Below are 27,563 nucleotides of genomic sequence, written 5' to 3'. Positions count from 1 at the left end.
ATGTGCCTTTAAATGGTTTCTTAAAGAAAATTATCACAATTTTTGTTGTGGAATGACTATGTGAATTTCAGTCAAGGTAAAAGAAAATGGTGGAATATAGAGGCAAGCCAAGTGGGGACCTATTCTTGGGCAGGTGGGGGTCTTATATTCAATATAATATTGAATAATAATTATAATATTTTCAACTTTAGTACCTACCAGTACCTTGTACATATCAAATACCTATTCAATGTTTGTTGAAATGAACACCCCTTATATATTACTTAAGCTTTACTTCTCTGGCCAGTTTCTCCATTTGTAAAACAAAAGGCTTGGATTTGATATCTCAAAGTACTTTTTAAAGTCTGACTTTTATTTCGAGTTTCCAAATCAATGAATTGGGTACCTTCAAAATATCTTATGTCCTACCCCTTCTTCCAAACCCTTCCTAAACCAAACTGTTTCAAATTAGCTCTTAAATTATCTTTGTTGTACTTGGCAGCTGGAAAGGCCTTACAATTGGAAGTGAAAACAGGAACTTTTAGACCTTATTTCTACATCAAGCACTTCTATTGTTAATGTGTAAAGTATCAAACAACATTGTGTATCCATTACACAGATCCTATTTACTTTGTATTCAAAGAGATATAGAACTATGAGAAATTTTCTCTAATTTTTTTTTAGCTCTTAAAATATGAACCCGGATTTCCTGGCAAAGTTGCAGAGGAGTTTCTTCTGCTTGAAGAAAAGTATGGGAAAGCTAAGAAAGAAGAGCTTCTTAAGAATTTTGGGGGGGATTTTCCCCCTTTCTAGAAATATAAGGTACCAACACTGCTGGGCCCAAGGAGGTGTTTGAATCCTGTTCTATACTAAGAAGTCTGGGCAAACAAGGAACAACCATAGAGATATTGAGTGAAGATGAGGGTTTACAATAAGGATTCAAGGGGACTGTGGATGAGAAGCAGAGGGGCACTGTCATAGTAGTTCAGTAGCAGTCAGAAGCTGGTGCCCTGATTAGACTTCAGGTTGACTCTAGTAATTTCAAGGGATGGTGGGAAGTTCTTAAAATGAAATTTAATTCAGTTTAATTAAACATGCATGTTATATGTTCTTTTACAAAGGATGCTGAAAGATCACATAGTTGTCATATAATCAAACAAATCATGGTAGGGTGATGTCACTACTGGCATAATTTAAATCATTACACTTGGACATAAGGATTCTTATTTAAGGAATGGCAGCTGAGTAAATTAGCAGTTGAAATGTATTGCTAGGTTTTATGATAATTTTCCTGGTTAGAAATAATTTACAAAGATAATTTCCCTTTCCTACTTTGGAGACATCAAGGATTGCATCATCCAGGCCATTAAGGAAGGGAAATGGGACGATCTAAATTCATATTCTGGGGAGGCAGAGTCAAGATGGTGGAGTAGAGGCAGGCACTCCCTCAAACTTTCCCCCAACCCGTCCAAATACCTCTAAATAATGAGTCTAAACAAATTTTAGGGTGTTAGAACCCACAAAAAGAGTGGAACAATTTTCCCGCTGAAGATGGCTTGGAAGGTCAACAGTAGGGATCTGTTGGCACTGGGGTGGGTCTGGCATAGGCCAGCATAGTCTGGGTCCCAGCAAATCAGGAGCAGGCATTGAAACCCTGATTTAACAGCAGTGGTAGCAGTCTCCAGACTTCTCTGCCCATATATATGTCAAGGGCAACTTGGAAGGTTAGCAGGAAAGGCTTCTGGTACTAAGGTGTGAGGAGAGCCCCGGCAAATCAGGAGTGGGCTTTGGGAGCCACTCTATCCATCAACAGCAGTAGTGGCAGCAAGGACAGCAGGATTGTGGGAGACCTCAGCCCACAGGGTAGAGTGGCTGAATAGCTGGTCAGAGGGAGATTGTAGAGAAAAGCAGGACTCTGTTGCTTTGCTCATATGCAGATCTGGGTAGCAGTGCCGGCTCAATATGCAGATCCCTAGAAGGATCTCTGAAAACAGCTGCCCTCAAGCTTGGAATGGTACACTCTCCATAATAAAAATGGAGCCCTACTTTTAACGGAATTAAAAAGCCAAGTGATAGTTTGAGAAAATGAGTAAACAACAGAAAAAGAATCTGACCACAGAAAATTATGACAAGATAAAAACAGAAGAGGATAAAGTCAAAGCTCCTATATCCAAAGCCTCCAAGAAAAATGAAAATTGGTCTCAGGCCATGCAAAGAATTCAAAAGGGTTTTTGAAAATCAAGTAAGAGAGACAGAGGAAAAACTGGGAAGAGAAATCCTTTTGCACCAAAAGGAAATAAAAAGTAATGAGGAGAGGAATGCCTTAAAAAAGCAAAATTGGCCAAGTGGAAAAAGGGGTATAAAGGCTCCCTGAGGAAAATAATTCTTTAAAAATTAAGATTTGAACAAATAGAAGCTAATGACTTTATGAAAAATTAAGAATAAAACAAAATCAAAAGAATGTAAAAATAGAAGACAGTATGAAATATGTCGTTGGAAAAACAACTGGTCTGGAAAACATGTCCAGGAAATAAAATATAAAAATTATTGGTATACTTGAAAGTCATGGTCAAAGAGCCTAGATAACATCTTTATTTTATTTATTTTTTAATATAGCTTTTTATTGACAAAACATATGCATGGGTAATTATTCAACATTGACCCTTACAACACTTTTGTTCCAACTTTTCCCCTCCTTCCCTCCACTCCCTCTCCTAGATGGCAGGCAGTCCTATACATGTTAAACATATTAAAGTGTACATTAAATACAATTATGTATACATATTTATACAATTATATTGTTTCACAAGAAAAAATGGATTTAGAAAGAAGGTAAAAATAACCTGGGAAGAAAAACAAAAGTGAAAGCAAACAACAACAGAAAGAAATGCTATATTGTGGTCCACACTCATTACCCAATGTTCTTTCGCTAGATGTAGCTGATTCTGTTCATCACTGATCAATTGGAACTGATTTGGATCCTCTCATTGCTGAAAATGGCCACTTCCATCAGAATTGTTCTCATACATTATTGTTGTTGAAGTACACATATCCTGATTCTGCTAATTTCACTCAGCATCAGTTCATGTCAGTCTCTCCAATCATCTCTGTATTCATCCTGCTGGTAATTTCTTACAGAACAATAATATTCCACAGTGTTATTCCATAACATTCATATACCACAATTTACTCAGCCATTCTCCAATTGATGGGCATCCACTCAGTTTCCAGTTTCTAGCCACTACAAAAAGGGCTGCCACAAACATTTTGGCACATGTGGGTCCCTTTCCCTCCTTTAAGACCTCTTTGAGATATAAGCCCAGTAGAAATAGTGATGGATCAAAGGGTATGCACAGTTTGATAACTTTTTGAGCATAATTCCAACTTGCTCTCCAGAATCAGATCAGTTTGCAATCCTAATAATGTATCAGTGTCCCAGTTTTCCCACATCTCCTCCAACATTCATCATTTTTTCCTATTATTTTAGCCAATCTGACACGTGTGTAAGGTGTGTAGTGGTATCTTAGAGTAGACAACATCTTTAAAGAGTTTATCAAGGAAAACAGTCCTGATGTTCTCTCAGAGGCTAAAATAGAAATTGAAAGAATCCATTGATCACTTCCAGAAAAAGATCCTAAGATGGAAACTCCCAGGGATATTATTGCTAAATTCTGGAACTCCCAAGGTCAAGGAGAAAATATTGTAACGATCCATAAACAAACAATTCTAACAGAGCCACAGTCAGGCTTTTACATTAAAGGATCAGAGGATTTGGAATATAGTATTCCAGAAGCCAGAAGATCCAGGAGATCATTGTACACTGCAACAAGATTATAAGATGATCCATTCGGATAGACATGGCTCTCTTCAACAATGAGATGATTCAAACCAGTTCCAATTGTTCAGTAATGAAGAGAGCCATCGATACTCAGAGGACTATGGGAACTGTATGTGGAATACAACATAGCATTTTTACTCTTTCTCTTATTGTTTGCTTGTATTTTTGTTTTCCTTCTCGGTTTTTTTTTTTTTTTCTTTCTAGATCTGATTTTTCTTGTGATACAAGATAACTGTATAGATATGTATACATATATTGGATTTAACATATAATTTAACATGTATTGGATTACCTGCCATCTAGGGGAAGGAGTTGGAGGGAAGGAGGAAAAAATTAGGAACAGAAGGTTTTGTAAAGGTAAATGTTGAAAAAATTGCCCATCATTATGTTATGTAAATAAAAGATATAATTAAAAAAACAACCCCTCAATTAAATACCAAATTTGAAATTCTAAAAATAAAAGGGGAGATTAATAAAATTGAAAATAGGGTGAAAAAAAGTGAAATGTACTATGTACAAAGTAGTAACAATATTGTGGGATGATCAGCTGTTTTGGTCTGCCCTATCACTATAGTAGCTTTCTATGGTCAAGATTTTTTTCTGTTTCTTGCTCATTTTCTTTTTTTTTTTCGGGAGGGGGGTACTACTTCTTTTTACTTTTATGGTTGAGCTCTGCTCCTGGGGAAAGGAGGGCACTGTTTCAAACTTTCAGTGCTGCTCTGAGCCTTGGCTTTGAGCATAGGGGGCCCTTGTGTTTGCAGGGCATAGCTTTGGCTGCTCTGTGAATGATTTTGCTATTCTCAGCAATACAATGATTCAAGACTATTCTGAAGATTTATGATAAAAAATGCTGTCCATATCCAAAGAAAAAACTGATTGTTGTCTGAATGCAGACTGCAATGTGCTTTTTTTTTTTTTTTGTCAGTGATCTTTTTTAAAAAATTTTTTTTAATTTAATTTTTTTATTTTATTTTATAATTATAACTTTTTTTTGACAGTACATATGCATGGGTAATTTTTTACAACATTATCCCTTGCACTTACTTCTATTCAGATTTTTTTCCCTTCCTCGCCCAACCCCCTCCCCCAGATGGCAGGCAGTCTTATACATGTTAAATATATTACAGTATATTCTAGATACAATATATGTGTGTAGAACCGAATTTCTTGTTGCACAGGAAGAATTGGATTCAGAAGGTAAAAATAACAGTTTACACTTATTTCCCAGTGTTCCTTTTCTGGATGTAGCTGATTTTGTCCATCATTAATCAATTGGAATTGGATTAGCTCTTCTCTATGTTGAAGATATCCACTTCCATCAGCATACATCCTCGTACAGTATCATTGTTGAAGTGTATAATGATCTTCTGGTTCTGCTTGTTTCACTTAGCATCAGTTGATATAAGTCTCTCCAAGCCTCTCTGTATTTCTCCTGTTGGTCATTTCTTACAGAACAATAATATTCCATAACATTCATATACCATAATTTATCCAACCATTCTCCAATTGATGGACATCCATTCATCTTCCAGCTTCTAGCCACTATGAAAAGGGCTACCACAAACATTTTGGCACATACATGTCCCTTTCCCTGCAATATGCTTTTAAAAAACCTTTTTTATTGAGTTTATTTTGGAGAAATGGGGGAGGATCTAGGTTTTTTTTCCTCCCACAACATGACTTTTATGTTAGTGCTTTGCCTAATTTCACATGTGCCTTCTTAATGCAGGGAGGAAGGGAGAAAATCTGGAACTTAAAAAGTCTTAAAAACAAATGTAAAAAAATTAAAATAAGAAAAATATATTGAAAAAAAATTCATACTGTCACTTCTGATTGATTCTAAGAATTTGATAAGGTCCTTTGAAACTAGTGTTCAGAACCTAGCCGATCATTACAAGATCTCTTTCTTCAATTGGCACTTGCCTCTTTTGCAGAATTTAATGCTTTGCTATACACACATATATTTTTATATACCTATGTATGTATGTATTGCATGTGCATAGACATGACTCCTTATACAATGATTTTCCTAATCTGTTCTTGCTTAAATTATACAGTGATTTTCCTAACCTATTCTTGCTTAAGACTTACAAATCAATGTTTATCCCACCAGGCCCTTGAATTTCAGAAGCCTTGCAGTGTTACTCCTGGTTCTGCCACTTACTTACTCCTCATTTTATTATCAATCACTTGATTTCTCTGGGCTTCAGTTATCTCATTTCAAAAAAGGGGAGTTGGATTAAGTTTTTTTTTTTTTTTTTTACTGATAAATATTTGAAAAATTTTAAGGCAGTTAAGTATTATGCACACTGCACACCCCTCCTTCCATGAAAACAAATAAAAGGTTCACTTCAAATTAACTCTTACAGTACTATCTTTATTGAATAATATAGAAAATGTGACAAACATATAGATTATGACACTTATTTTTGATGTATTATTGAGAAACAATATCTGAGTGCACAGAATAATTTTTTAGCTATTTAAATTTTTTTTTTTTTTTTTTTGTACACGATACACATTAAGTCAAAGAGAAAAGGTTCTAAAAGTCAGTAAGCATTTTGGCAGGACATCTGAAGATGGTTTTAAATCTATTTTTCTATCAATATGGAGAAATTGAAATTTTATTTTATATTAATACTAAATTTTAAATCAATTATAAGCCTATAATAACCATTTACACATAAATATAATAACAATACTCTATCCATATTTTAGTTACAAAATAAGGCAGTACTAAAAAGTATGAACTATTTATTTTGGGATATTATTAATTCATTTGCTGAATGTTAATAATTTGTTGGGTACTTGAAGGCATAGGTCAGGTGTACCAGAGTAGTGGGAAACAAAAAAAAAATGAAGATGGAGCCCCAAAATTTGAACAAAGTAACTGTTTCAAATAAAAACTGTAGTAAAAGAAACTTGTATTACAATCTAAAATTCCTGAACAGTGACTTTGATACTTTTATAACTTACATATCTAATAGGTCTATACTAATCTTTGTATTTGTTTTTGAGTCTACTATTTTGTGGGAAAGTGGCTTCACTGAGTTTTCTTTTTAACAAATATATTTATAACACTTCTTTTTACACTGAAAACATTTTCAAGCAATAAAAAATAGCCTTTAAAAAACTTGTAGACTGGATGTCTTCACCAGATTTTCAATTTAGCTGTATACTAACTTTTATCAATAGAGTAAATTTAGCATTTTTGCACATTATTGTGATGGCCAGGATTTTATGATCAGATGCATTTTTTTCTCAGATAAAGAGTAACATGAAAGATTATCCTGGTTTTTCTAGAGTTCCATGAGCTAGATATTTAAGAATCCTATTGGTAAGAAGTCTTTTTGATTATATTACAAAGAAAATTAGGAAGTTTCTAGATTTATCTCAGTATCTCTAATACTTCCCCCTTCAGCTAATGACTATGGAAGGAGCGAGTATGAAAGATCTCTTCATGATGACAGATGAAGTGTTATTAGTTCCTTTTTCTAATTTCTAGTCTCTAGTTCACAACTAAAAAGCAATCCATTGGCAAATTCATGTTAAATGCTACAAAGTACCTATAAAATGAAAACCAAAGCATCCATTTGCTATTATTGCACTTACGTACTATGTTTTTGATGAATATTTATGGTTTTTGGTTCCCTGAAAATTCTTACATTGAAATAAGCATATATAATTAAAATGGCCCATCCAAAGATGTTTTTCAGATATAAATGGAAAGTGTGAAAGTGACCAGGATAAGAATAGTTGTTACACCAAAAATGGGTAAATCTCTCTGAGAATTCTATAAAATGCTTCTAGAGATGATGAGAGAACATCAGCTGTGCAAGAGATCACAGTCAATCTGATTTCTGCTATATCTTCTTATAGTCTTTGGCAACATTAGATTAGACAGATATAGATGATACTAAACACACACAAGATTCGGAATGAGGGACTTCTGTGTGTGTGCAAAAGTCAGCATTACTTTAATTTCTCTCTATATAAAGAGTATTTATATTACATGCCACTTATTTATATTACTATAGAACTCAAAACTTAAAAAATTGTTTTAACATGTAATTGGGGAGAAATAATATATATAATGTATATATGTAAATGTATATATGAAATATTTTATAAATACTTGATGCTAGAAGAACATCATGTAGCCTAAAAAGAGACAGAGAGGAGGGCAAACATCAGAGTCTCAAGAAATGAGAAGTTTACCTTGTGACCTTCCTTATTATAGGCAATACTCACACATATTAGTAAGGAAAAAAGAATGATTCTAAAGTATGAAAGCCTGATTATCTTTCCCAACCCATTGGACTTTGGAAATTTTAAAAATTTACTCAAATAGTTCCACTGTCTTTTGCTAGGAGACACATATGATAACAGTTGTCTTCCTTTCTTAACTATAAAATCATTCCAGAGTCCTGCTTCCATAAATGCTGGACTTTCTATAATAACTGGCTGAAAGGTGAGAAAACTTCATTCATTATGTTTACCACAAACCCATCGAAGCTGCGGATCAGTCCTGAAAGGTCAGTGAGTTTCTTCTACATTTCTCCAACTACACTGACAAGCATAGGCCCGTGTCCCTTTCCGCTTTGTCATTTTTGCTTTCAATTTGTTGAACTCAGGCATGTTGTTCCTATAGTAAAAAAAGGCAGCTTTTAAAATTATGGTCCTTTTAATATTTTATATTTATATTTATATTTTATTTATTTATTTATTTATATATTATTTTATATTTATATATTTAGGTAATAACTAAAAAATCATTAAAAAAAAGGGAAATTTGTCGATAAGAGTGCTGGCCCTGAGTTCAAATCTGGTCTTAGACACTTAACACTTCCTAGCTATGTGACCCTGGGCAAGTCACTTAACCCCAATTACCTGGGGGTGGGGTGGGGGAACAACCAAAAAAACCCAAACTAAACCAAAATACAAAAAAAGAAATTTCCAACACTTCTAATTCCCCAATTTTGAACTGTGACTTTAGAAAAAACAAGACAAAAAAAAGAAATTAGAAAAAAGAAAAAACTGCTCAAATGAAACTGTTTCTACCAAAAGCAGGTTAAGTTTTTGTTGTTCTGCTTCTTGTTCTATGCCTGTAATAAGGTGAGGCACAGCCTCTAGTTCTCTTTTAGTCAAAGGCTGGCTGGCTGGACAAATGAATAACTGATTTTGTTATCAGTGGAATCATAGGATTCAGAGGAGACTTCTCTGCCCTCTGCCTTTGGCTCATATCTGGATGTGAAAAAATGAATGTTAGAGCTCATAGATCCTGGGAAGAAGTGTGGGTCCATAAAGCTTCCTTTGGATGAAGTCATCATGAGGACATTAAATCACAAGATAGGGCAGGTATGAGGGTACTTTGGGAGTAAGCAGGGTAACTTCCATATATTAAGCTAACATAGTACTTTTTTTTCCTGTGCATCAGGCACCTGCCTATTCATTCAAGTTACACATATATACTCTCACAGTCAGCATTCTGTGATTTCAGCAGAATTTGGAATTTCTGGTGTAGAAATTTCCTCTACTAATGTACCTACACCTTCTCTGTAATTCAGTCTCAGAAAAGTTGTCAGAAAAGATATATGGGAATGTTAAGTGGTTTGCTTAGTCACAAAGCTACAATGGATCAGAAGGGAGGACTTAAATATAGGTCTTCCTGACTCCAATGCTGACCCTCCAATTCATTTTGCCACAACAATTTTTATTTAACAACATAAATGCATATTCTAGAATGGTTTTAGTTAGGTTGAAAAAAATTAAATCAATGATAATGGCAACTCTGGAAAGTAACCACCTGACCAACGGCATTTAAAAAGTTACTGTTTTAATTTGAACTCAATTATGATTATCATAATAAACTGGAGATAACATATAAATATTCTATAACAAAAAAGTAAAGCTCTCAGTGAGATCAAAAGGAAAAATAAAGCAGATGAAAACTATAAAAGGACACACAGCACCATACATATCATTTGCTGCTTATATTATAGTGCTACACAAATATGCCCCCTCTGGTGGTCAAATATTTGTATAGTAAATTCTTGTACAGCAAATGACACTTTAGATCAGATTGAAGAAAAAGAAGTTAAATTTAAGACAATTTAAAACATCTATGAATTAACATTTTTATGAGAATTAATATGTTTAATATGTATTTGAAGTAGTATGGAACTAAGAAATAGAAAGAATGGATATAAAAGTAATCAATCCCCCAGATATTTTAAAAAACATGATTTGCCAATGTTTACTAAAAAGGTCACCCAAATATTTCTTCCCAAGGAAGCATATCCTTTTTGGTCCTTTTTTTGGAGAGAGGAATAGATGGTGTAGATCTCTGATTTCAGTGCAGGGGACTCTTAGGCATGAAAAATCCCTGTACTGATACACATCGGCAATATCCGTAACTTCAAAGTCTATAGAGTTGCCTGGGACACTTAAGGTTTAACAATTCACTCACAGTGAAATGAAGCTGAAGTAGTCCCTCATTTCATCACATGTTAGTGCAGATAAGCACATAATTTTAAAACAAGCTATATGTCCTTTACATGTTCTATTCCTTCATGCCTTTTCTTTGTGAGGTAAAAATAACAAAACTAACTTCACAGTGCTTAACTGAAAACAAATGGTTACAAAGCATTCTGTCATATGTAAATGCCAAAATGTGTAGCAGCTTACAAAATGTAAGAAATTGTACACGTTAATCAGAATAATTCTTTAATTGCTTTGCATATAGAGGTCTCAAATGAATATGTAGGACATAGTGGAGTGCAAGCATCTATTTCTTTTTAACACTCCATAAATATATAGCACAATGCTAGGCATATAGTTAATGGTCAATGGTAATTAAGCTATAAAAAAATCCTGCATCACTCAGCATTCTGTTTACCAGAACACCATATGGACCAACCCTTTCATATACCTAAAACAGTATCTGATATTCATTATGACTATGGGGCACTACATGATCTTTTAGTGCCTAATGTATCATTAAAAAAGATCAAATGAAATTTACTTTAGTCTTGGTGTTAAGTGTATTTTATTGTATTTTAGGTTTTTTAAAAAAATTATAATTACTGGTTATATGTTGCTTCTTATGTTAATACTTCAAAAGATATCTGCTGATATATGTCATGTCCTTTCTATAATTTGCAGATGGTTTTTACAAAAGCTTACAGGGGGTAACTAGATGGTGCAGTAGATAGAGCACTAGCCCTGAAGTCAGGAGGACCTGAGTTCAAATTTGGTCTCAGACATTTAACACTTCCTACCTGTGTCAACCCCAATTGCCTCAGTAAAAATAATAAATAAATAAAAAGGCTTACAAAAATTTAATGACTAGTTGCTAACTTGTTGGTGATATACCTTTCTGACATGTTTTGTGGCTGGACCTGTAGACTCTGATACCTTAACTGGCAGACTTTTCCAGAACTTTCCATGTCAATTGGAGGTACAATTAATAGTTACAGCTCACATATGCATGGTATTTTATACTTTACAAAATACTTTCTTATATGTATGTACATATGTATAAGTATACACCTCATTATATAGTAAATATTAATCAGAAGACACTAGATGGAAGAGTTTGTATTATAAGAAAAGTAAAGTAAACACGAAGCTTAACAAAAATCTTCATGAGCCAGGTTTTCTAACCTTCTGGGTGTGTGGGCTTGTGTAAAATCTCAGTATCTAATTCTTACTAAAATAATGAATTCCATCTATAGTGTCTCCAACAAGTAGTCATCCAGCTTCTTTCTGAAGATTTTTGGTGATGGGTCACTTACTACTCAAACCAAGGCAGCTCATTCCACTTTCAAATACTTCTAATAACGAGAAAGTTTTTCCTTATGTTGAGCTGAAACTTGTTTTCCTGTAATGTCTATTTATTGCTCTTAGTATTCTTCTCCAGAAGCAAGGACATGACAGTTCTTCAAATATCTGAACACTATCCCTTCACTTCCATTTAGAAATCAAGACATTTGGCTATTTCTAGTCCTACAATTTTCTCATCTTCAGGTCTCTCTTAAATCTTCTCTTCTTCAGATTAAATATTCCCAGTTTTTACACCTTATCTGTGTGTGGCATGGATTCACGTCTTACCATCTTAATTGCCTCACTTTGAATAGACTTCTGCTTGTTTGCATGCCTTCTAAAATATGGTACCTAGAATAGGACACAATCCTTCACATGTCCTTTGACCGGGGCAGAAATACTACCCTCCACTGCACAGAATACCATATTTATTAATGTAGTGTTAGGTCTTTGGGCTGACATATCACATTAATAGTAAGACTGCAGTTCACTGGGAAAAACTCATCTTTTTCATGTGAACTAGTTTCTAGTAACATTCTGTAGCTAGTACAATTGATTAAACTGAAGGACTTCAGACTTACCTTTATTAAATTTATTTTTCTCTTTTTTTGGTCCATCATTTTAGCTTCTCAAAATGTTTTAGGATTCCAGTTCTATCATCCAGTGTACTTATTATCCCTCCTAGCTTCATGCTAAGTCACATATTTGATAAGCACTATTACCTTTATTCAAGTTATTGATAAAAATGTTGAACAGGACAAATTAGTAATAGAGCAATGGGGCATTTTTACTAGAAACCTCTTTTCAAAATGACATAAATCTATTAATTAAAACTTTCTGAGTCCAGTGAATCAGTTCCAGAGGCACTGGCCTAAGTATAGTATTTAGTTCACATTAGCTCTGCTATGTCTACAAGAAACTCTGCCTAATGTCTTGTTGAAATTCAGATATATTATGTTCATACTTTATGTCTAATATATCAATCCAGTAACACTTTCTAAAAAAGGAAATAGTTATTTTGCTATGACTGCTTTTTAATGAATGTAAGTGACTCTTAGAGATCACCTATTCCCTTTTCCATATGCTCAGGAATCATTCTTCTAATAATCTTTTCTGGAATTTTACCAGGAATTTTAGTAAAGATCATCAGCCTATGAAGTATGTACTTCCCTTCCACTCACATTTGAAAATCAAGACATTTGTCTTTTTCTAGTCTTATAGCCCTCTCCCATTTGCCACATTTCCTTCAAAGACCACTGACAACAGTTCAATTTATGATATCATTTCATGCAAATGTAGTGACTTGAGCTCACCAAAGACAGTTAATACTGTCTTACTATCTCCTTATCTCAGGTTTCAACTTCCTGTTCCATTTTTCTGTCTTTTCAAGGTCAAACATTATTTTCTATGATAAGAAAAAGAAAAGCAAAATAGTAATTGAATTCTATTTTCTCTTTCATCAATAATCTACCTAACTGTAAGCAGGGGTCCTATTCCTTTTATTTGACTTTTTTTAGTAAGAAAATAAATTTTTACTGTTTTTAATATTTATCACAAGTTCTAGCTCAAAATAGACTTTCTCTTTCCTGAGATTATTTGTATTTATATTCATATTGAATTACTTGATTACTCCCATCTCTCTTGTAATGTTCTTTTTAAAATGAATTAATCAGTAAGATCCCTTTTTAAGTCATTTCAGTCCTTTTTCTCTCTTCATCAAAATCAGGAGTGATGGTGTCATCAAGATTTTCTTCTGGGAAGTTTTCCATTCCTCTTGAACCAAGTTCCTTTTTATAGCCTTCGATCATGGAACCCTCTCTGAAATTCTTTGAAATCTATATTCCCTTTGTCTAGAATTCACATTAGATTAATTCCAGTATTTCTCTCCTTGTCTCCAATACACACTTAAAGATAGTATTTTTTTTTTTTGTTTTTGTATTTAATAGTTTTTATTTACCAGATATATATGCATGGGTAATTTTACAACAATGACAATTGCCAAACCTTTTGTCCTAATTTTTCCCTTCCTACCCCCCCCCCCCCAGATGGCAGGTTGATAAAGATAGTATTGTTACTGCCTCCCTCTCTAGTTCAGCAATGGATTCTTAATAGCATCAGATCAAGGACAGCAACATTTTGTCGCTTCATTCAGCTTCTGAAAGATGAAATTATCACCAAGATAAGTCAAGAATGTATTATCTCTTTTGCTTTTAGCTGACAGAGAATTTCAGCAATGTTTGCTCTGATAGTTGAACATCCTCCCTTGACTCCCTTGCCTATCTTTCACCATAATCACAATTATATTTATTCAGCCCCCACCCCAGTTTTGTGATCTGTCTTATGACTGTCATTTAATTGCTCCAGCTGGGTTTGGTGACTTATTGTACATTTTCACCACCAATTTGCTCTTTTTTGATTCTCACCCAAATGTTCTATTATGCTTCCTTCCTCCCTTAGTTCTGAGAACTTTCATACTTTGTTAATATTTTCTTGATATACAATATTCCTATATTACCCTCATTTTATTTAAAATTCCTCTTAAACAAATCATATACTTCTACTGCCCTATTATAGTCAAGAATTGCATCTTACCAAGATAACCCAGTGATGACAGCAAATTTTGGATGTCTTCCCTCTTTATTCTCATATTTGTGGTGCTACCTAGTAAGCCTGCTCAAATGTGCAAAACTGGTCTTATATTTGAAATTTATATACCCGAGTCCAGGTATATGAGTACAGCTCCTCTATGCTTGTCTTTTTTTGAATGTTTTCTGAGTGAATCTGTAAAGGTCCTTTAAATGGGCCGGCACAGTGCAACAAGAGGTTTGAGTGGCCTGGAAATAATTTTCTGTGGCTAGAAACTGCCCCATGGGCGGAATCCTGGTCATATTATCAAGATAGCTTCTTAATGGGAGATGGCTCCCTTTGTGATTGGCTGTGTGTGACCTCACAGACCCTTTTTAAGTCCACTGCCAGCAGGAGGTTCGTTTCTTTATCCTGGGGTAGCTGAGTCAATCTGATGGATAGCCAAGAGAGGTAAGGAGCTTGATAGTGAACACGTGGATCTCCATTCCATGTGTTCATTAGGGAGTTAACAAGTCAGGGCATTATGTGAGCAAGTATAATAAAGATTTTAAGTTTGCACATGGCTGTTCTTAAGCACGCTATTAGTTATTAAACTACAATTCAAGAAATTGTAGCCAGAGATCTCTGAAGACCTCATTGGAGGAGAGCCAGGTAGAATTAGTTGACACTGCAAAGGTCAGTGGCCAGAGATACCCTGACGCCCTGGGAATTAGAAGAGACTGGCAATGTGAAATATTGGGTAATTCTAGGGCTTTTGCAAATGAAGTGACTGCTCAGGGTTAAGTAACAAAACAATTATTTTACATGAATCTACTGTTGTGCACAGTGAATCTACTATTGTGCATAGTTCTTAGCACATAGTGCCACATAAGTGCACTTAAATGTTTACTGATTGATCAAAAGCCCAAAAGGCCAATGGCTACAACCTAACAATTCATTATTAGAATAAAAAAAACTCCACATAAATTTAGGTTTATGTTAGTTTAAAGAATTATATTTAAGGTAAGGTTTATGTTAGTTTAAAGAATTATATTTAAGTTAAGGGTCATAAGATGGGAAAATTTTTTAATCTTCTGCAGTTCTGGAGGATTTATTATATTAAGCTTAACACAATTAGTTGGAGAGAATTCAAAGGTATGATATACTGAATTCTTGCTGTAAAGCTATTTTTAGTGTCATATGTCTGACAGATAACTTATTTCAAAGTGCACTTATTATTTAAATAACTAAACTTCCTAGGATAAGGAACAACACACTGTGCACCACTCTAAAAGGGTTATGCAAGATTCCCATGAAGAGAAAAAAAGGTACTTGAATAATAATACTTGTCTTATAGTAAGATATACACTAAATGCAAAATCTGTTCACTTTATTACTGACAGATTGTAAAGCAGAACAAGAAATATCACAGTATGCTAGACACATTTTTAAAATACTATTAATCTGAGTCTTTTTGGAACATACCTGAAAAACAGATAATCACAGGATTTGTCCCATATGTAATCATCAAAGTTTAACACACGGAAATCACAGGCTGTACACCTCAACTGGTCACATGTTCTAGTCAAAGAAATAACATAATTATTTTTTTATTATAGCTTTTTATTTACAAAATATATGCATAAGTAGTTTTTCAATACTGACCCTTGCAAACCCTTCTGTTCCAACTTTTCCTCTCCTTTCCCCCACCCCCTTCCCCTAGATGGCAAGTAGTGCAATACATGTTAAATATGTTAAAATATATGTTAAATACAATATATGTATTTACAATAATACAATTACAATACAATACAATTTACAAATACATACATATAAATGTATACAGAAAATAATAGAATTATTAAAGTGTTAGAATTGGTGGGCTGTGACTCATAGGCTATAGTTACATAGTAACTATACTTAGTAGCAATAATAGATGATATTTTAATTTAATAGTACTACTTTAAGATTTACTTACATTTAACTTAATTTCATTTGATCCTCAAAAAAATTTTGTAATGTAGATGCCAATATATATTAATAACTAGCTTTATTTTTCAGATGAGTAAAATAAGATGGACTCATAGTCATAAGAACTGGAAGCTGGCTTTAAACAGATCTTTTCAGACTCAAGTCTTATTCTGAATAATATCCTACCCATCATGTTAATTCTGTTATTAAAACTGTTGATATTATTCCTGATATCTTTCCTAATTTCTACCAGAGATATTTTCCAAATTTTCTGTAGAACTAAACTTCACCAAATTTCAGAATTGGAAAAAACTTCAGTGATCCTGAAAAAAAGTTCCCAGTATAATATATCTGACAAGTTTTCATTTGGTCTTTTTAGATTTGTGACTGGTTAAATAAATGGATTCTTGGGGTTGGCTAGCCAACAGTGCCCTCATGCCCTCTAGCAAGATGCCTTTTAGCAAAAAACCTACCTATAATTCATTCCATTTTTGGATAACTCTAGTTGTTAGGAAATATTTCCTTAACTCAAAGGTAAATTTAGTTATTTTTTCAGTCTCCCAGCTCAATGTCCCTAGTTCTGCCCTCTGTGCTAAAAGATTTAATCAAATTCAATACTGACCCTTGCAAACCCTTCTGTTCCAACTTTCTAAGTTGGATAATCTTCTAAGGGATAATCTTTACTTGATGTTAGTCTATAAACCTGACATTTCTTCTCTAGACCAGGGCTTCTGAATTTTTTTTACTCACTACTCCTTTTTGCCCCAGAAATTTTTATGTAAATATATATAAAATAGGTATACAAATCAAACATTTATTGATAATAAATCATAATTTCACAACCTACATATTTAGTTTATATATATATACATATATATAAACAACTCTTTTTCAGGCTTTTAAACATCTCCAGTTCTTTCATTCAGCTCTCATCTAGTCTGATCTTAGTCTCCCAGCCTTGCTAATTTCCCATTCTGATCTTACTTCTCAGCCTAAGGGCCCTTATTGACTCTTAGTACCTAAAATCATTTGCTTTTTCTTTTGCCAAACACTTCATACTGATTATGTGTTATAAAGATGGCAGTCCAATAAAATTACCCAGATGTTAAAAAAATAATAAACCATATTCTGTCTATATCTCCCCATCATGTAACTCAAATGGCAGACCAACTTTACATTTTTTCCTACTAAATTTCATCTTATTAAATTTGGGCCATTGTGTCACAATGTAAAAACTTTTTTAAAACTCTTGATTTGAATCCCAAATTGGAAGATGGAAGAACATTATTTATAAATGCTAGGAAAAATTGCTTCAGAATTTGAAGGGATTTCAGATGTTATTTAATTTAATTTAATTTAATTTGGGATTCAAATCAAGTTTCAAGAATTTGCTACCCAAATGTCTTCTTTAAGAAAATGAAAGACACTTAAATAGATGAAAAATAAAATCATAAACTTAACTTTTGTGTGTGGTTATTACTCATGGTAATACATGGGATATTTGTAAAGGATCTTGATTATCCTGGCGAATTTCATCTCAAAGTATCTTCAATTAAACTACATTGAAGTACTTAAATTTTTTTCTTAAAAAAAATTTCCTTTTTCCTGTGGAAATTCTCATATTTACTCTTAAACCAAGCTATTTCTAACTCTGGTTTTGTCACATCTCCAGGGAATGTCAAGAAATTCTCTCTCTTTTTTTTTTTTTTTTTGTTTTTTTGTTTTTTTAATTTTTAAAATTACTTTTATAATTATAACATAAGAAATTCTCAAACCAAAATTATTCTTAATTAAGAAAAAGAAATACTATATTAATCACATAGTACCTTTTAGGGATGGATGGTTTGTGAGGAAAAAAAATCAAATTATAGTGTATCACAATTACAGAAAGAATTTGGATTCCCTGCTGTGAACATTTAATTTAAAGACTTTCTGAGAAAAAAAATGTGATTTTTCCAATCATTTAAAATTATATAGAGAAAGAACATTTTAGTACCCCCCATTCCTTTTTTTTTAATGTTTAAAATCTTTTAAAAATTGATTAAATTTTTTAAAAAATCATTTATGTACACAAACACAGAGGTGGGTTAAACTTCAAATCTTCACAGTTTTTATATTCTAAAAATTTAAGAGCAAGTATTTTATATCTAAAACTTAGACATAGCAGAAACTATTTAAAATTTACATGCTATTCATAGAACTGTCTATCTCTTTATCAGACCTTTAGCAATTTACCAAGATGTATACATGCATAAAATATTCAACAGAATTATTAGTGCAAAGCTAAATTGAAATTCTGAATGCACAAGTCAAGAAATGCAAAATTATGGTTCCCAAAGCTACCGTAACTTGTCTTCTTTCACATATGTAGTTTATTACATGGCTGCACAGAGTGTTAACTTTAATGCCTTAATACATATGTGCAATTTGGCTGAATTATAGCTGTTGTGGGAACCATAACTCTGAATTTCCTGACATTTTGTATGTGTAAAATCTCAACCATAATGTTGAATACAACTTTTGAATTTAATTTAAAATATAGTAGTTTATTCAAATCTATTCACACTACCACATTTTCCTACAAACACAATCCTCAGAGAAAAATAAAACCAACTTTCAGTTAAGAAATCATTCTGGAGCTGTGATTTCTATGATCACTCTATTAGATCATAATTAATACCAGAATCCATGGAATAATCCAGCCTTGCAAGTAGTTTTTAAAAATCATTAACCTCACTGAAATTCTCCTTGATTTGAAGATTTTGCATTAGTTTCACACACACTAATATCATCTCTTCTCCTTTTAACCATTTCCTTCTACTGCTTTCTATATCAAACAGCTAAAAATAATATAACGAGGTATACTATAGCTATGTGTGTTGGTGTTTCATACCCTGAACAGATGGAAAATCCATGAGAATATAACTTTGCAAGAACTGCCTTCTCTAACTTTTGTATTTTCCATAGTACCTTGCAGGATTCTTTGAACATAACAGGTACTTAATATATTTACTGAATGAATAGTATGGAGATATGACTAAGACATAAGATGAAGGAGATATGACTGAGCTTTTCAGTTTAAAGTAATTCAAAGTTATCTATATTTATGTTTTGTAATAATCTTTATGCTTCTTTTTGGTTAAGAATACTGCTACTCAAAACTATGAAAGATACATTTCTCTTCTAAATTTTTTTGGTAAGATCTTAAAATTAAGGGCATCCATTTAGAATGCATTGTGGAATATGGTGTAAAGTGTTGGCCTAAGACTAATTTTCTACTAGACTGCTTTCTAGTTTTCCAGGTATTTTTCTTTTAACATTATCAATTAAGGAATTTTTTCCCTAGATAATTTGTTTTCTATTTTTATCAAATAGTGGGATATTGAGGTTGATATTGAGGTTTTTCTATTGTTTCTGATTTTCTTCATCTAGTCTATTCTGAGCTTTCAATTTTTTAACCAAGAAGCATTTGGTTTTGATGATTCCTTCTTTATAATATAATTTGAGTTCTGAAAGTGTTCCCTCATTTTCACCATATCCCTTGAAATTTTAGCTCTTTTGTTTTTCCGACTGGATTGTTACAATTTTATCAGGTCCTATGAAGTATTTCCATGGCAATTTGATATAGCATTAAAATATAATTTTGATAACATTGTCATTTTTATTATTGGCATAGCCTAGCCATTAGAACTATTTTATTTATTTGAGTTGTTTTTTATTTCTTCAAGGAGAACTTTTTAATTGAATCTATACAAGACTGTTGGATGCTCTGAAAAGTACAGATTCCACAGATATTTTATGCATATTGTAGGGTTACAAGGATTTAGATACTTCTATTATTGCTTCTTGTGTTTTGTTATTATATAGAAATGCTGTTGATTTTTGAGGCTCTTATAGCTTGCTGAAACCATTAGTTATTCTAATTAGCATCTGTGTGGATTCCCTAGAATTTTCTAAGTAAGCCACCATATATCATCATCAGCAAATAAGTTTTAATCTTCTCTTTACCTATCTTTATGTTTAATTTCTTTCTCTTGCTTTATTGTTGTTGCTAGAGTTTTCAGAATTAGGTCAAATAATAGTGGGGAGAGTTGATATTCTTGCTTCACTCCTGTATTTGCTGAAAAAAGTTCTAATGTATCTCCATTGTACATATGAGGCTTGTTTTTAGTTTGATTTTTGTTTATTATAGTTAAACAAGGTCCCTCTATAGTTACACTTTGTGGTTTTTAGTTTGTTTTTAGCATGTAAGTATTATACTTTGTCAAAGACTTTTCTGCATCTATTGAGATGATCTTGTGGTTCTGGCTTTTAATATGATTAATTATATTGATTGTTTTCCTGATAATGAACCATCCTTGAATTCTATGTATAAATCCCACTTGGTCATAATGAAAGTTTGCTTGAATAAACTGCTATGGCTCATGTTTTGCTGGATTTTGTTTAAAATTGTTGATATTGACCCATAGTTTCTTTTTGAGTTTCAGCTTTCCTTAGATTAGTGATAGGATTATATTTGTCTCATAAGAGAATTTTGGTAAACTCCTCAATTTTTAGGAATAATTTGTGAAGTATGGGTACTAATTTTCTCTAAAAGTTTGACAGAATTATCCTGTAACTCCATCATAACTAAGGAGTTTTTCTTGGTAATTCTTTTAAAGCTAGATTTATTTCCTTTTCTGACACTGGGTTACTTAAAAATCTCTTAGTGGTTTCCTAAAAATTTAGTTATTTTTATATGTTTGAAACAATTATTTTATTTTTGTGTCTTCAGTTTTGTTAGTATAGAAATGCATATGTTTTGAATTTTGATTTTGCTATGATTTCACTTATTTTTTTCTGGTTATACGTATACATTAATTTTTTTTAACCACTTTTTAATGAATCATTTTAGGAGACAAAAATCAGAACAAAATTGAAAAATCACAAGAGAAAAAACAAGAAAAAGAAAAAAAGTGAACATAGCATTGTGTTGATTTACATTCAGTCTACATAGTTCTCTCTCTGGATGCAGATGGTGGTTTAACAAAGTTTTTTGTTGTTTTTGTTTTTATGAGGCAACTGGGATTAAGTGATTTGCCCAGGATCATACAGCTAGGAAGTGTTAAGTATCTGAGGCTAGATTTCAAATTCAAATGATCCCAATTCTAGGGCCAGTGCTCCCTTTGCTGCACCTGTTGACTTCACTTTGCTCAATTTCTATTGTGATTTGATTTTCTGCTCTTTTTAAATCAAGATTAGCCAAATTACTACAATTTTGTATTTTTTTCAAAAAATTTTTATAAGGTCTTTTCAAGGAACTAGTTATAGTATTATTTGTTTCTTATTTGTCTATTTCTTTTATAATTTTAAACATATCTTCTTTGGGGCTTATTTAAAAAAATGCATAGCCAGAGTTCATCAATCTTAACTTTTTTGTTAAGAACATGATTTTTCTTCCTGATAATTGTTTTAAGCTTCATCCTAGAAATTCTGGTATGATGTTTCATCATAATATTTTTTCCATGATCATTATTTCTTTCATCTGTTTGATCCAATCATTATTTGGGATTTCATTGTTAAGTCTCCATTTGGATCTGTCTCTTTTGTGCCTAAACTAATTGCCATCTTTATTGAATTATGGTTTGTAAAGGATATGCTAACTATTTCTGCCTTTTTACATTTGTTTGAATTATCTCTATATGCTCTAGCATATGGTTAGTTTGTTAAAGTTCCAAGTGATGCTGAGAAATATGTATGTTCTTTTGCTTACCATTCAGAAGACATAAATTTTTATTATTTTAAAAATTTTATTTTTTCCAATTAGATGCAAAAATAATTCTTAATATTAGTGTTAAAAATTATGTATCCCAATTTCTCTCTCCCTCCCCAAACGTCTCTTTAAAGAAGGAAAGCAAGTCAATACAGATTACACATGTATAGTCATGCAAAACATATTTCCATATTTAAAAAAATTAAGAAAAAGCTAAAAAAAAAAGATGCTTCGATCTGCATTCAGATTCTATCAGTTCTATCAGATTCTGCAGTTCTGCAAGTGGATAGTATATTTCACCATAAATCCTTTGGAATTGTTTTGGTTCACTGTGTTGCTGAGAATTGCTAAGTAATTCATGGTTGATCATAATATAATATCGCTATTATGGTGTACTATTGTAATGTTCTTCTGGTTCTGCTTAGTTTTAAATTCTACTTTCTCCAGCAATTTATTCAATTCCATATTTTTTCTTTTGTTTGTTATCCAAAACTTGAAAGAAATACTGAGAATCCTGCCTCTACTATATTAATGTCTATGTCTTCTTGTAGTTCAGATGTTTTCATTTATGCGTTTGGAGAACAATAAGGCATTTGGAGTATTTTGATTTGCTGTCTATGGTTCCTTTAAGCATAATACAATTTACTTTATTTTCTTTAATTTTTTAGTATTTGTATTTGCTTTGTCACATAGTAGTGCCTGATTGAAGTGCCTACTTTTAGGATTTACTTGATATATAGTCAATTATTTTCTCCATCCCCTCAGTTTTATCTTGTATATATCTTTTTTTCCCCTAAATGTACTTTTTGTAAGCAACACATTGTAGAGACTTTGAGTTTTCTTATATAATCTATCATTTTTTATTTTGTTTTATTGAATTAATACCTTCACATTTAAAATTAAAATTAAGAATTTTTTCCTCCATCTCTGTGTCTAATATTGTTTCCCCCACCAAGTTGTAATTTTTTCCTCCTCTGCTGTAAACATAGTATTACTTTATCTTAATATTTTTAAGATGGTCCTGTTATGACTAACTTTCTTTCCTTACTCCAACACTTTCTCTCTCAATTTGTTACCCATTTCACTTTGGGATTTTGCTTATTAGTACCTTTTTCCTCCATTATACTTTTATCTAGTCATAGAATCTGTTCTTCCTTGAACCTCCATTTTCTCCTCTCAGTCAAATAGACTTCTCCTTCATCTCCTCTTCAACTCTTATTAGTTTTTAAAATTTACTTTTTTATACTTTAAAAAAAAAAAAGTTCTCTTATTCTCTTCTTCATCCCCTCCTCTTCTAGATACTCTAAACTCTCATTCTCTGATTCATGATCTCTATAAATGTCTGGTTTCTTTCTTTTGTCTGTATGAAACTTCCAAAGTATACATTCTAGGTTCCACTCTAAGACATTTTTTTTTTGCCCTTGCCTTGTAAATTTTGCCCCATAAATCCCCCCTCCTCCGTCTTTTCTGTGTTTCATTCCTAGAACAAAGTCTGTTATGATAGGTATCAGAGAAGACAATAACTCTCTCTTACTGTGCTTCTGGTTGTGCAGTCCATGACTGATTTGTGCCCTTTCCCTGGTTACCTTTCCCCCTCTATTTGCCTCAAAATCTCCTTTCATGCTCTCCCAATGACCCTTGTGCCAACTGCCCTTATAAGTTCCAAATCCCCTTCTCCTGAGGTAGGATAAATAGACTTTTCAAACATCAAAATCCCCCGAGTTAAAACCTCACAAGATCACCATATTCCAAATTTCTTCGACCCTCTCCCCCAGGATCCTAAAGTCTGCCAATTTCTTAAAGCCCTGTAAGATGGAAAGGGCAGTTTTATGCCATCTTAAATTTTGGGACACTGTGTGTGCTTTAAAACACTTTGTCAGCCCTGCTGAATATGTGGTAAAATTTTTATGAAATTTGGTCCAAATATATTTATATATTACTTATATTCTAAATCTTAAGATTTATTTTACTTTCTCCCTTTTACAAAGAAGTAAAAAGCAAGAAAATTTGGTGTATAGGAATATGTGTAATTGTAAAACATATTGTATCTGAAAAGTATGGAATAGGTCTAAAGATAAATAAGAAGGTATTGAGGAGGTAGCCCTCCAGAGGGAGGTAGCCTGGCTCCAAAATATTCAAGTTAGATTTTAATGAAATGATACTAGTGGGAAGACTGAGATATAGTGGACCATTTGATAGGATGGGTGGAAAATTTCCCCTGAGCTCTGCTGCTTTAAGAGGGGTTAGTGGAATAATACTGGGATAGATTGTATCTATGTATCGACTGGTAGAAACTATTGATTTTGATAGAGGAACTTATTTTACTTCTAAGGTTTTATAAGAAATAATGGGGTGGCAATTGAGTGGCAATTCCATACACCTGGGCATCTGCCCTAACCTGGGAAAGTAGAAAGAATGAATCCGATTCTTAAAAAATAGATTACGAAACATGTTAAAGACTAAATTGCCTTGGACTAAATGTTTGCCTATTGCTGTACCCAGAAGTGATCTTAAACTTTCCCCAAATGAGATGCTGTTTTGGCTTACTTTTATTTGGGATGAGAAAGGGGAAATACTTTCTTTTGAAACAAAGGATAACTTTTTAAAGAAATTTTATACTGGCAGTGTCTCATCCCTTTTAGCCCTTAGGAAGAAAGAATTGCTGACCCAGAAAAGACCTTTGGAGTTTGCAGTTCCAGGAGAGTGGTTGCTAACTAAGTCCTGGAAGAAGCACAGTGGGAAAGACCTTAACAGACATTACAGATGACTGAGACTGCAATTTGGAGGCTAAGAACACCAGGCTTAAACAACCTGTGGAGGAATCTCAAGAATGGCCTGTTGGTATCTCCATGAAGAGACTATTAAAAAGTTAAGAGAGTTTGAAGAAAAATGGGGAAAGGAAAGGGAAGCTATGATAGAGAATAACAACGTCCTGAAATTGGAGTTGGAAAAAATAAAGAATTCACAGGAGATGCAGGGAAACAAAATTAGTGAATTAGAAAAGGTAAAAAAATCACAGGAAAATAGGATTTCTGAATTGGAGAAGATAAAAAAGTCCCAAGAAAATAAGATTTCTGAATTGGAAAAAGAAAATAATTCTCAAAAAAAAAAATTAGGGAAATGGAAAAAAATTCAATACAGCAAGATAATTCATTTAAAAACGAAACTGGGCATTTACAAAAAGAACTAAAAACTGTGAAAGAAGAAAATAACTCCTTAAAAGTCAGGATGGAACAAATAGAAATGAATGATTCACAGAGAACCCAAGAATCAGTCAAACAAAACAAAAAAAATGAGAAGTTGGAGAACAACGTCAAATACTTACTGGGAAAATCTATAGACCTGGAAAATAGATCTAGGAGAGATAATCTGCGGATCATTGGACTTCCAGAAAACTATGACCAAAAAAAGAGCCTAGATTCTATTTTACAGGAAATTATCAAAGAGAACTGTCCAGAGATAATAGAAACAGAGGGGAAAGTAGATGTTGAAAGAATTCATCGAACTCCTTCTGAAATAGACCCTAAAAAAAAGAACACCATGGAATATTGTGGCTAAGCTGCAGAATTACCACACAAAGGAGAAAATCCTGCAAGCAGCTAGAAAAAAAAACAATTTAAATACCAAGGTGCCACAATAAGGGTCACCCAAGATCTGGCTGCCTCCACATTAAAAGATAGAAGGGCCTGGAACCTGATATTTCGAAAGGCAAAAGATCAAGGATTGCAACCAAGAATAAACTACCCAGCTAAGTTTAGCATCTTTTTCCATGGAAGAAGATGGTCATTCAATGAAATAGAGGAATTCCATATGTTTCTAAGAAAAAAACCAGACCTAAACAAAAAATTTGATCTACATCCACAAGACTGAAGAGAAATAGAAAAAGGTACACAGAACCCTTGAGAACTGTAACTCTGTTGTGGGTATATAGAAAGTACGCATGGATAATTTGATTTTACTGATATAAAAGAAAAAAAAAGGAGGGGGTGTAGTAAAGGGAAGGGGGTAGTATCAGAAAAAGGGGAAGGTGTGATAAAAAGAGGGAAACTACATCCCAGGAAGAGGCATAGAAAATACACCATATCTGAGGGAATTTAGAGAGGGGGAGAATCATTGTGTAAATCTTACTCTCATCAGAAGAGGCTCAAAGAGTAAATAATTGTCATATTTGTTTTTCAGAGAATTCTCTCTCACCTCATTAAAAGGGGGGAGAGGAAAAGGGAAAAGGAAAAGGAGAATAAGGGAAGGGACATGGAGGGAGGGGGAAGGGATACTAAAAAAAAAGGGAGGGCTGTGCGTCACAAGGGGGGGTCTATAAATTAAAATATTGGGGAAGGGGTTCAGGGGGGTCAAGGGAAAAAGCATAATCTGGGGATAATATGATGGCAGGAAATACAGAATTAGTAATTTTAACTGTAAATGTGAATGGGATGAATGCTCCCATCAAATGGAGACGGATAGCAGACTGGATCAAAAATCAGAACCCTACAATATGTTGTTTACAGGAAACACACTTAAAGCAGGGAGATACATATAGAGTAAAGGTAAAAGGTTGGAGCAGAATCTATTATGCTTCAGGTAAAGCCAAAAAAGCAGGGGTAGCTATCCTTATCTCAGATCAAGCAAAAGCAGAAGTTGATCTAATTAAAAGAGATAAGGAAGGAAACTATATCCTGCTGAAAGGTAGCATAAATAATGAAGCCATATCGATACTAAACATATATGCACCAAGTGGTATAGCATCTAACTTTCTAAAGGAAAAGTTAAGAGAGTTGCAAGAAGAAATAGACAGTAAAACTATAATAGTGGGAGATCTCAACCTTGCACTCTCAGATTTAGACAAATCAAACCACAAAACAAACAAGAAAGAAATTAAAAAAGTAAATAGAACATTAGAAAAACTAGGTATGATAGATCTTTGGAGAAAACTGAATGGCAATAGAAAGGAATATATTTTCTTCTCAGCAGTTCATGGATCCTATACAAAAATTGACCATATATTAGGACATAAAGATCTCAAAATTAAATGTAGGAAGGCAGAAATAATAAATGCCTTCTTCTCAGACCACAATGCAATAAAAGCTACATTCAGTAAAAAGTTAGGGATAAATAGACCAAAAAGTAATTGGAAACTGAATAATCTCATCTTAAAGAATGACTGGGTAAAAGAGCAAATTATAGAAACAATTAATAATTTCACCCAAGATAATGACAATGATGAGACATCATACCAAAATCTGTGGGATGCAGCTAAAGCAGTAATAAGGGGAAATTTTATATCTTTAGAGGCTTATTTGAAGAAAATAGAGAAAGAGAAGATTAATGAATTGGGCTTGCAACTTAAAAGGCTAGAAAAAGACCAAATTAAAAACCCCCAACCAAAAATTAAACTTGAAGTACAAAAATTAAAAGGATAAATCAATAATATTGAAAGTAAAAAAACAATTGAATTAATAAATAAAACCAAGAGTTGGTTTTATGAAAAAGCCAACAAAATAGATAAACCTTTGGTAAATCTGATCAGAAAAAAGAAAGAGGAAAATCAAATTGTTAGTCTTACAAATGAAAAGGGGGATCTTTCCACCAATGAAGAGGAAATTAAAGAAATAATGAGTTACTTTGCCCAACTTTATG

At 32.9% G+C, this 27,563-nt stretch overlaps 1 protein-coding gene and 1 long non-coding RNA gene across 4 annotated transcripts in view; one reads left to right on the top strand and one right to left on the bottom strand.

Annotated features, from left to right (window-relative positions):
- The window catches only part of LOC141543594 (uncharacterized), a 78,684-nt gene that overhangs the window by 40,341 nt on the left and 10,780 nt on the right, over positions 1–27,563 (top strand). The window contains exon 3 of one of the 2 annotated variants that reach the window (XR_012482477.1): positions 664–5,048. The exons of the other annotated variant lie outside the window; for it this stretch is intronic. This is a non-coding gene — a long non-coding RNA (uncharacterized LOC141543594). Of the gene's footprint in view, positions 1–663; positions 5,049–27,563 lie in introns of those variants that run through there. 2 annotated transcript variants of the gene reach the window in all.
- CFAP418 (cilia and flagella associated protein 418) overlaps positions 6,174–27,563 on the bottom strand; it is a 39,210-nt gene continuing 17,820 nt past the window's right edge. For both annotated transcript variants that reach the window (XM_074269069.1, XM_074269060.1), the window contains exons 6-7: positions 15,692–15,787; positions 6,174–8,462 (exon numbers count right to left, since the gene is read on the bottom strand). In XM_074269069.1, coding sequence (XP_074125170.1) covers positions 8,354–8,462; positions 15,692–15,787 — 205 coding nt within the window. In that variant the 3' untranslated portion in view covers positions 6,174–8,353. The remainder of the gene's footprint in view (positions 8,463–15,691; positions 15,788–27,563) is intronic.

This window comes from Sminthopsis crassicaudata, chromosome 1, assembly GCF_048593235.1.
Source record: "Sminthopsis crassicaudata isolate SCR6 chromosome 1, ASM4859323v1, whole genome shotgun sequence".
In the NCBI taxonomy this organism is placed as follows: Eukaryota; Metazoa; Chordata; class Mammalia; order Dasyuromorphia; family Dasyuridae; genus Sminthopsis; species Sminthopsis crassicaudata.
This window is presented reverse-complemented; position numbering and strand designations above follow the sequence as displayed.